The 11,008-nt window shown below is 50.7% G+C and overlaps 1 protein-coding gene across 6 annotated transcripts in view; it reads left to right on the forward strand.

Annotated features, from left to right (window-relative positions):
* The window catches only part of iqsec2b (IQ motif and Sec7 domain ArfGEF 2b), a 25,462-nt gene extending 15,389 nt beyond the window's left edge, over positions 1 to 10,073 (forward strand). For 3 of the 6 annotated variants that reach the window (XM_035645014.2, XM_035645013.2, XM_035645018.2), the window contains 13 exons: positions 1,586 to 1,910; positions 2,017 to 2,334; positions 2,529 to 3,583; positions 3,666 to 3,827; positions 3,921 to 4,043; positions 4,138 to 4,304; positions 5,003 to 5,142; positions 5,235 to 5,360; positions 5,447 to 5,546; positions 5,632 to 5,793; positions 5,963 to 6,151; positions 6,373 to 6,422; positions 6,698 to 10,073. In XM_035645014.2, the coding sequence (XP_035500907.2) occupies positions 1,586 to 1,910; positions 2,017 to 2,334; positions 2,529 to 3,583; positions 3,666 to 3,827; positions 3,921 to 4,043; positions 4,138 to 4,304; positions 5,003 to 5,142; positions 5,235 to 5,360; positions 5,447 to 5,546; positions 5,632 to 5,793; positions 5,963 to 6,151; positions 6,373 to 6,422; positions 6,698 to 7,885 (4,105 nt within the window). In that variant the 3' untranslated portion in view covers positions 7,886 to 10,073. Of the gene's footprint in view, positions 1 to 871; positions 1,470 to 1,585; positions 1,911 to 2,016; positions 2,335 to 2,528; positions 3,584 to 3,665; positions 3,828 to 3,920; positions 4,044 to 4,137; positions 4,305 to 5,002; positions 5,143 to 5,234; positions 5,361 to 5,446; positions 5,547 to 5,631; positions 5,794 to 5,962; positions 6,152 to 6,372; positions 6,423 to 6,697 lie in introns of those variants that run through there. The other 3 variants (XM_035645017.2, XM_035645015.2, XM_035645019.2) reach the window with 3 other exon arrangements.
* Positions 10,074 to 11,008: the final 935 nt, after the last annotated feature.

Below are 11,008 nucleotides of genomic sequence, written 5' to 3' on the forward strand. Positions count from 1 at the left end.
TTCTCACAGTGATATGATTCATCCAGGCCTCCTGATTAATAACTAACTCGTTACCACGACAGCGTGTTCACGCGGCTCCTTCTGCGTTTGAACCATTTCCATAACAAGACGCTGTCATTTACAACCTGTGGAGCATCTTCAACACCCACCTCCTTAACGGTGAGAACAGGCAATGTGTCGTCATGGCAACTACGCTTCTCATCCTAACAACTGCCTCACCGCCCACAAGGTCCCACGGCAACCGTCACCAGGCAACCCCCCCCCTCCCTCCCTCAGCTTCTCTATTTAAGGAGCAGAGGAGGAGGAATGATAAATGATACTGCACATGAAAAATACAAAATAGGGAGAGATGCAGCATTGACTTGTTGTAAATGTAAACTGAGCACAATCTGTTAACGTTGTGATGGATTCCTTGCAAATTGTTGAGATATCGATTTATGGATAAGCTGTTAAATGTGTATAACTTCACTCAGCTGTGGTGAAAAGAGTTTTCCTGTAGGTGTCAGGATCATGTCATGGTGTTCAGACAGCTGTGACTCATGTTATGCAACATACTGGGAGTTATTGTTATTGTGTTATTGTCAGACTGGTCCCGTGTCGCCTGAAGTCACAGGACGTCCTGCTGACAGACAGTTTCCCCTCGGCCGTGGCAACACAGGAAGTGGAGCAGTGACGGGGGGGGGGGGGGGGGGGGGGGCGTACGCGTCGACCCTCTTAGAGTCTAAATGGTCACGTTGTGGACAAGGCACCGACCGCTTCAGTCCGTTTCAGTCTTAATAAACTAAACTCTAAACTCTGTGATGACCTCACACATCCACCCTGACCCCTGACCCCTGACCCCCCTCCCCTCTCTGCCCTGTTATGGGCCCAGCTGACCGACGGGGGCGCGGCCAAACGGAGCAGGAAACTCAGGAGCATGTGACTTTGAAGCTGTTCTCTCAAACACTCACTGACTCTGACTCGGGTGGATTCCGTCTGCAACACTGGGGGATTTTCCTGATGAGTTGTGTGGTTGTTGTTGTGCAGTTTGGATCCAGACGAACCGAACCGGGGACCTGGTGGTCGATCTTGCAGCTGCTGGTGTTTACGCCTCTGTACCAGACCTGAGTGAGAGCGACTCAGGGATGACGTGTTGAGGAAATGTGTTTGTGTGTCGGGACATTTAACAGCAAGCTGCCGCTCACAGAACAACCTGGTTTTTCCTGTCAGCGTGGCGTCGCTGGTATGTGGCAGTGGAGGTGTGTGTGTTTCTGTGGCTGCTGTCAGACGAGCGTAGACTGAGAGAAGGAACGAGGTGAGACAGTAAAACACCACGCGGCTCAATGTGGTCGTTCATTAACCCGTCGTCTGGACTCGCTGGAGGTCGATAGAGGCCAGAGGCCTCATCAGTGACTTTATAGACAGTGTCACAAGTTCACCATGAGCTCCCGTAAGAGGTGGTTAGTTCCTCGCCGCACTAAGTTCTACATGTAAGTTCTTATTATAAAACTCCTCAGTACTAATTTATTCTCTCTTTTACAAGTTTGATGTCATTTTTGGGAACTGACCTGTGACTCATCCTGACGCCTGCTGCTTGTTCCTCCAGTGTGGAAGGGGAGTCCCAGTGTCCAGAGACGGGCACCCACAAAGACATCTCCTTCAGCCAGACGTCTTACCTGCGTGGCTCTGAACGCTACGGTGACAGCAGCGGCGGCGGCGGCGGCGGCGGCGTTGGCGGTGGCGGCGCGCCCTCCGGTACCAGGGGCCCCTCATGCGTGGCGGCCTCCAGCTCAGCCAGCCTGGCCTGGGCCCTACGGACCCGCCACCAACCGGCTAGTCTGGCCCTTCGCAAGCAAGAGGAAGAAGAGAACAAGAGATGCAAGGCCCTTTCAGACAGCTATGAACTCTCCACGGATCTGCAGGACAAGAAGGTATCGATGCTGAGGGTCTCCTAGAAGCCATGAGCTCGAGCAAACATATACCTGATGTCCAGACAGTGAATGTGTGATCTGAGTTCTTCCTTCTGCTCCTCTCCAGGTGGAGATGCTGGAGAGAAAGTACGGCGGCTCGTTCGTGAGTCGCAGAGCAGCGAGGACCATCCAGACGGCCTTCAGACAGTATCGCATGAACAAGAACTTCGAGCGCCTCCGGAGCTCCGCCTCGGAGAGCCGCATGACGCGACGCATCATCCTGTCCAACATGCGACTGCAGTATTCCTTCGACGAGCGACAGCCTCCGCAGCCGGCGCAGACGCAGACCAACTTCACCCACAATGTGGCCATCGGGCCTCCTCACTCCCCCGACCCGGACCGGCCGGGGGGCTACACCCACCTGGAGGACTCCTTCTCCAAACAGGTAGCTCCTCTCTTTTCTTTCAATTATAGAGGGAATGAAAGTCTTAAAGGCACCGGACAGACGAAATGAGATGAGGGCGTATCATCTACTCATGCACTAAAATAACAGGTTTCACTTGCTGACATGAGATTGTGAAGCAGGACGGAGACGGCCGCGCACCTACCAACTGCCTTTCCTCTTTGTGTGTCCTCCAGGTCAAATCCTTGGCCGACTCGATCGACGACGCCCTCACCTGCCGCGCGGGTCGCGACGACTCCCAGGAGGGCAGCAGGGAGGGCGGAGGTATAAGCGAAGACTTTGGCGAGTGTGTGTGGAGCAGTAGCAGCAACCCGTCCTCCCAGAGAGGCCTGGGGGAAAGAGCCCGGGGAGCCGGGGGGGGACTCAGCATGCACGGCGACAGTACGGCCACCTCGTACAGCGACGTCACGCTGTACATGGACGATGGAATGCCGTCGTCACCCCTGTCCCTCGACCGGGCCCCCAGCAGCACAGACACAGAGTACTGGGGCCCCGGCGGTGGTGTGGGAGGCCGGGAGGACAGCAGGGACACCGAGGGAGGGGGCAGCAGCAACAGTCGGCGCAGCACCCCGTGCACAGAGTGCAGGGACTATCGTCTGAGGGGCGCACATCTGCCCCTCCTCACCATCGAGCCGCCCAGCGACAGCTCCGTGGACATGAGCGACCGTTCGGACCGCGGCTCGCTGAGCAGACAGCTGGTCTATGAGCAGGAGCCTGGGGGGGGGGCTGGCTCCCCTCAGGGGACCCTCAAACACTCCCCCAACACAGGCCCCCGCCAGACCTCCACTGCAGCCGCCCAGGGTCAGACCCGGGCCCCCAGCAGACCCTTACCCACGCATATCCCCCACCAGGTGGCGGCTCACCACCACCATCACCACCATCCCATCCACCACCATCAGTACCCCGACACGCCGTCCTCCTCCTCCTCCCCGCAGCAGCCCCCCACCACCCCGCTGTCCTCGTCGTCCTCCACGGCGCTGCCCCCCGGTGGTCTGGAGCAGCCGTGCTGCTCAGACGGAGACAACGACTCGCTCAACTCCACCACCAACTCCAACGAGACGGTGAACTGCAGCTCGGGCTCGTCGTCGCAGGACAGCCTGCGGGACCCTCTGCCGCCTCTGGGCAAGCAGACGTACCAGAGGGAGAGCCGCCACAGCTGGGACTCTCCGCCCTTCAACAGCGACGTGGTGCAGAGGCGGCAGTACCGCATCGGCCTCAACCTCTTCAACAAGTAAGATGTAGCTCAGGTGCCGACGAGAAACTGTCTCGATGGTGACGAAACTGTAGAACTGAGTTGTTTTCATCGTCTGCAGGAAGCCAGAGAAAGGGATCCAGTACCTGATCGAAAGAGGGTTTGTGTCCGACACTCCGGTCGGGATCGCTCGCTTCATCCTGGAGAGGAAGGGCCTGAGCAGGCAGATGATCGGAGAGTTCCTGGGAAACCGGCAGAAACAATTCAACAAAGATGTTTTAGAGTGAGTGTGGGAGCATCACGTGTTTCATGGATCGATCTTACTGTGCCTTGTGATCTGGAAGAGCAGCGGTGAGACTGTGCCTGTGTTTTACAGCTGTGTGGTGGATGAGATGGACTTCTCAGGTATGGACCTGGACGACGCTCTGAGGAAATTCCAGGCTCAGATTAAAGTTCAGGGAGAAGCCCAGAAAGTGGAGCGGCTCATCGAGGCGTTCAGGTTCGTCTGATGCCTTTGTCTTGTTGACTGACGCAGTTGGAGCCCCGTGGCTGGAGTATGATGTATGAGTATGTTGTTTCTGTCTCCCGTGCAGTCAGAGGTACTGTGTGTGTAATCCCACCCTGGTTCGGCAGTTCCAGAACCCGGACACCATCTTCATCTTGGCCTTCGCCATAATCCTCCTCAACACAGACATGTACAGTCCCAACGTCAAAGCCGAGAGGAAGATGAAACTAGAGGACTTCATCAAGAATTTGAGAGGTGCTGCTCAACAGGAAACACACACACACACACACACACACACACGCGTCAGACAGTGTTCAGTTATGTGACATCGTCCTCAACTTCTCTGGAGGGGATGTTTGTGAGAACGCAGTTGTCTGCAGATGTTGCTCCAGATATTCTCCCTAGTTTCTCCTGCCAGCCCTCGAGTATAATCTCTGGCGATGTGAGAATACAGCAGGAGGATCTCTGGAGAATCCACAGCGAGCGAACGAGCGTCTCCTGCTGCTCGACCCAGACGCCACAGAACGCAGACGCTGTGAGCGCGTCGGACTCGGACGGTCTCCTGCTGCGTTCGTCGTGTGTTAACGGCGAACTCTGGAGAACATTGTCCTCGTTGAGTTCATTGAGTTCATTGAGTCTGAAACCAGTCAGTTTCATGTTTTAAACACGGTGTTTGTGTAACAGTCTACGTCATGTTGCTCTTGTAGAAACGACAGTAAAATGTGTTGTAAGATATGTTTGATATTCATTTTTTGCATCTGCATGCATTTAAATAACAAGTAGAGTTATTCGTTATTCACAGCTCTGTAGTTAATAAGCTTTCTGCCTCAGGTGTGAAAAATGTAAATATCACTAGATCGATTTTTTTCCCATCAGATAAACTGAATAATTTGTGACTCGTACAGTAGCGAGGAGCGTTGGTTAACCCTCCCTCTCTCTCGTCTCCACCCTAGGCGTTGACAACGGTCAGGATATTCCCCGCGACCTGCTCGTCGGGATCTACCAGCGGATACAGAAGTGGGAGCTGCGGACCAACGACGACCACGTGTCCCAAGTGCAGGCGGTGGAGAGAGTCATTGTGGGCAAGAAGCCTGTTAGTTAACAAACTGAACATTTCATGATGTGTCAGTGGCTTTGGGACAAGAAGGTGTGAATTTATGAACCCTCATGTCTTTGTGCGTGCAGGTTCTGTCCCTGCCCCATCGCAGGCTGGTGTGCTGCTGCCAGCTCTACGAGGTGCCCGACCCCAACCGCCCTCAGAGGACGGGGGTGCACCAGCGAGAGGTCTTCCTCTTCAACGACCTCCTGGTGGTAAGACTCCCACATCCCCCTGTGAGCCTTCCATGATGTCTGTCAGTCTGTATGATGTATATCGTCTACTGTACGTTGTGCAACAGGTGACCAAAATCTTCCAGAAGAAGAAAACCTCAGTGACTTACAGTTTCAGACAATCGTTCCCTTTGGTTGAGATGCAAGTGCACATGTTCCAGAACTCATGTGAGGAACCATTGGTTCTTTTTGCACATTTCAACGATACTCAGCTGCCGTGTTTGATGATCAAGGTGTTTTATTCCTCTGTCAGACTACCCTCACGGAATCCGCCTGACCTCAGCGGTCCTGGGCGCGGAGAGGAAAGTTCTTATCGTCTTTATGGCTCCGAGTCAGCAGGACCGCACCCGCTTCGTGAGCGACCTCAGGGAGAGCGTTGCAGAAGTGCAGGAGATGGAGAAATACAGAGTTGAATGTGAGTGCCCCATCTACTGCTCATCGCTGTGAACTGTAACTTGTGGAAGACAATCGTTGTTCTGTTTATGAGAGAATGGGCAGTTGGTGTTTGCTGTTGCAGGTTTATGGCTCGTTGTTTCTGTACCATGTCTCCGTCTCGGTCTGAACCTCACTGTGTTTGTTCACAGCTGAGTTGGAGAAACAGAAAGGCGTGATGCGGCCCAGTTTGCTGACGGGAAGTCTGGTCGGAGGAGGCGTGAAGAGCGACGTTGTGAACGGCACCCTGGGCAGGACGAGTTTCGACGACAACTGCTCGGTGGGCGAGGGTCTGAAGCGCACGGCGCTCAGCTCATCTCTCAGGGACCTATCGGACGCAGGTGAGTCAACAGACCCTCGGGGGCGGGGTCAGTTCCACTTCCTTCCTGTCAGCCGGGGTGAATTGTGTTTCTTATTCTTTCTGTTTCTATTGCGACATCCTGTTCCTGTTTCTCTCTGACGTTCAGACAAAGCTCATGCAGTTCTTATCTTTAATAAACATGTGAACAAACGTTCCAACCTTCCGCTCTTTGCTAACCTGATTCTTCCTGGTCGGGTGCAGGGAAACGTGGTCGCAGGAACAGTGTTGGTTCTCTGGACAGTACCATGGAAGTAAGTGTCAGTGAGACTAGACGTAGACGTGTATCACCTCCCCTGACTCGCCCGTCACCCTCCCGAGCTCATCACTGTGTGTACAGTGTGCATATAGATGGTGTACATGCATGTGTCCTGCACCCGACTCCCTTTGTATGGCTGTGAGCGTTAATATCTTCCCATGCATGTCTCTCTTCTTCTCCCAGTACAAATATGATGATGTGAGTGGAACAGAGTCTGACTTGCAAACCTCCAGTGTGATATTTTAAAACACGATGACTTTATCGTCGCAGGGCTCCATCATTAGCAGCCCACAGCCTCACCAGCGCTACACGGTGCCGGGCGTGGTTCCTGGCTGCTATGGAACAGAAGACTTCCGGCCTCATCGCCCCATCCTGAGCCCCGGGACGGGGGTGGGGGGTGGGCCGGGGCAGCAACATACCACTGCTGGGACAGGAGTTGGGGGAGTCTCCAGCAGTGTCGAGAGAGCAGGAGCGGCGAGCGCCCCTGGGGGGAGCAGCAACAGCAACAGCAACAGCGGCTCCTTCCTGGGCTCACTATTCGGCAGCAAACGCGCCAAACCACCAGGGCCCCTCATTCCACCGGGGCCACCTTACCCCGCACCTGTCCCCCCACTGACTACGGGAGGGGCCCCTCCTCACTCCCCTTCATCGCTGTGCCAGCTGGAGGGGGGGCCTTCCAAGATCCAGGCACTGCACGCACAGTACTGTCACGCGGCCACCGTGCAGCCCCCGCCACCTTACTACCATCACCATCGCTACCACGTCCAAACTGTCCCCCCTCCTCTGCAAGGTGTGGCCCCTCATACTATACAAAGAGGCCCACTACCCTGTCGCCCACCGCTTGGCACACCGCTCACCCAGCACCCGCAGCTGGCCCATCTCTCCCAGCTCTCCCAGCATGGGCTGCCGGGTCGCTACGCCAACATGGTGGTGGGGTGTCCCCCCCCCCTTTCTCCTCTCTCCCAACATTCCCCGAACCCCCAGTTTGCCCTCTACCATGTGCAGCCCACACACTCTATCAGAGGGGGCGGCGTCCCTGGTACCAAACTTCCCCTCACCCTGTCTCACTCCCACCCGCACCCCCACGCACACTCCCAAACCCACCCCGGACACGTGCACACCCCCCACCCGGGCAGCCACTCCACCCACCAAACACACTTCATATTCGGCACGCTGCCCCACAACCTGCCGTCCGCCTCCGTCAATGCGCATCACGCAGCGCCCGTCGGCCCGTATCTGCCCCAGTACCCACCTCTCTCTTCTATCCCCCCTCCCCCACCGCATTCCCCTTTACCCCCCCCTTCGTCCCCCCTTACCCCTCTTACACCTCTCTCCCCTCTCCCCCCCCAGCACCCCGGGCAGCCTCAGCAGGGGCCGCAGGTGACGGGGGCTGGAGCGACAGGTACAGGGGGCAGCTCCAAATCCAAGCCTATCAACCGGATAAGTACCGTGGTGTGAGCAGGATGTGGGGTCGCAGGGGTCAGAGGTCAGACGACAGAGTGGAGGAGGTGGGCAGAGCGAGGGCGAGGAGCAAGTCCGCCAGGACGGAGAGTAACAGCAGCAGCGGCAGTGACAAGAAGAAACGCAGTTTGCTTCGTCTCTGTTACTTTCACCTCCGTTTCCCACACATGTAGGTGGAGATACAGTTAAACATCATGTGCACACACATACACACTCACACACTCACACACACACACACACACACACACACACACACTCACACACAATGTCAAAAAAGTCTATAGCCATATAATCGAAGATGGAACTACAGTACATCTATATCTGGGTATGTTGCCTCAGTTTTTAAATCAATATCTAGTTGAGCCTGTCTGAGACTATTTACATGTACAGTATCGAGATGTGATGATGTGACATATGAATCCAGCTGCTTTACACGGGGATGTACATAAAGACTGAACCACCAGATGCATTCCAGTGGAGTTTGGCATTAAAAACAGAGAGAGAGAGAGAGAGTTGCAAAAAAAAAATGTTCCTTGACTTTGCAATAATTTCCTTGGCTTCACGATGTCTCTGTCCACTTTTGCAGGTTCTGCTTTTGTTGACAAGCTTTTTCTAAAAAAAACCTCAGACACGTTGCTTTGTCTTAAACTTTAGAACCAGCGCACGGTTTCCTGACAGTCTTTTGCTTAACGGTCTTTTACGTGTCGACAGGAGCCGCCGGCCTGTAGAATGCGTTCCTCCTCCGGGGGGATTACTGGTACAATCAACAATATATTTTGAATGTTTCTGAAGCTTCTTGCTGTTTTATTGATATTCTACCTGCTATGAGTGATGAATATTGTCCAATAACTGTTTTGATCAGTGATAAATTATATCAGCAGATGTTTGTACATGGTCATAGAGAGTATATGCACATATGGATCCTTCAGTTTGACCAGAGGGAGTTCTGATATGTGTGATTTATTTCCATCGTACCATGGTTTCCATTGAGTTCATCTTTTCTTATAATTAGTATTATAGATTGATAATTAATTTGACCTTTGTTTTCTGTCGTTTGATGTGAGGGAACGGGAGCAGAAGTCTCTAAAAGGGTGGTCACCAAAACTTGAAATTACAGAATGGATCTGAGTTCATGTTTTTGTTTTAATATTTCATTTTTATGAGGCTCCCCGACAAGAAAAAAAAACCTGACTGTGCTGATGCTCTTCCTCTGCTCACTCGTCAGATTTAGTCATTGTGTTTTTTTCTCCATGTTTTGAAGACGCACGCTTTGACATGAGGTTTTGTGGTTTTGCACACGTGATGTCTTAAGTCAGAAATGGCCTTCTTCTTCTAGTCCTCCCTCTTCTGCCACTTTTAGAAATCTCTGATTATATTTTCCGATGCCTTGGCATCCAGCTGAGGCCTCCTCATGTAAAAAAATAAGAAAAAAAGTCAAGAATGTAACATAGCCTGCAGGTATCTTCTGTGTTTCCTTTTCTTTTTCCGTGGGCTTTGTATAAGTGTCGTCCCTTTTTGCTACTGCTGTTGTTGAAGTTGAGCACTGGTGTGGTTTTTCCTCTAGTGCCATTAATGAATTACCCAGAGAAAACTACAAGTGCTCTGATTCAGGAGAGAAGGAATCTGTGTGGAACAAGCTCCTGCAGGAAATGAAGAATCCTCAAGACAAAGTATTTTACAGAGATTTGGAGAGAGTCACGATTGTCAAATGAATATTTCATAGGTCTGTGTTGGCTTGGCCTTTTCTTTTTCTTGTGTCCCTTTTGACTCTTCTTGCATGGATATATCTGCACTTATTGAATAGATTGTACTGTATAAACATGAATGTACATATACTACTATACATAGGCTTCTTATCATAACTATGGGATGATCTGCTCCCTGTCTGTATTCAGGTGCGTGCATGTGAGTGCCACTACGTGTGTACATACAACAGAGGGACGGGCCCAAAACTTATTTTTCCTTTCTTATGATTTCAGACTGAAGGTGAGAGAATGAGTTACCATGATATAAATTATTAAAGCCTATCTAAAAAAAGATTATATGTCAGTGCACTTATTGATATTATTTTGAAGAAATGATTTCAATTTTTTCCTTTGTGTTTGTATTTTGTGTACTGAACGAGTAGAGAATTGAGATGTGAATATTTATTGCTTCTGATAAATTAAAGTGTCCTTGCAGTGAAGTCGCCTCCATGTGGTGTTTTCACGTTTTCTGCTTCCGCCATTGAATCGTTCAAAACACGCATGTGGATCTCAGTGTGATAAAGAGAAATATAACACACTTAAAGACTATATCACATGATTGGTCATATCATAGGACTTCAATAGTTTTTATTGATCATCCCCCACTGATTTGGAAATTGTGAGTGATTACACAACTATGAAAATATCAAGCATGTCAATTAGATCATCTACAAGCTGTATTAAACTTCAGAGATTGAATTTGAATATAAATCTAGAAAACACATGAAATTTATAAATATCCGAAAGATCTAAACATAGTGAATATAGAGGGTCAGTTACAGTTCTGTTTAGACAGTAATAATAATAATGATGAAGGAATAATAAAAAAGGGTAAATACAAAATGGCCATTTGTATTTACGTTATTCATGTGAAAGGGGGAGGCAATATGAGAGTTCTCTTCTCCTGCTCCTTTTTTCGTTCATGGAAAGTATAAACATGTATTGTTTGTTTTGTAAAATTGTTTTGGGTTACACTGAAATTAGAGCTGCAAAAGTTAATCGATTAGTAATCGACTACTAAATTGATAATCGATTAATCGGTTCAAGTATTATTTATGGGGAAAAAAGTCATAATTCTCTGATTTCAACTTCTTAAATATGAATATGTTGTGGTTTCTTTGCTCCTCTGTGACAGTGAACTGTAGATCTTTGGTGTGTGGACAAAACGAAACATCATGTTGGTGTTTTGGGAAACACGATCGACATTTAATGAACCAATCAACTATAAAGATTAATCGAGAAAATAATCGACAGATGAATCGTCAGTAAATGAGATATAATATTGTAATATGAATACTGCAATAGGCTTGTTGTCTGCTGATATAATCTATAAACAGTCAGCTGATCGTGTTGTAACTGGACCTCGTGACGTATG

This window comes from Scophthalmus maximus, chromosome 3, assembly GCF_022379125.1.
Source record: "Scophthalmus maximus strain ysfricsl-2021 chromosome 3, ASM2237912v1, whole genome shotgun sequence".
NCBI lineage: Eukaryota > Metazoa > Chordata > Actinopteri > Pleuronectiformes > Scophthalmidae > Scophthalmus > Scophthalmus maximus.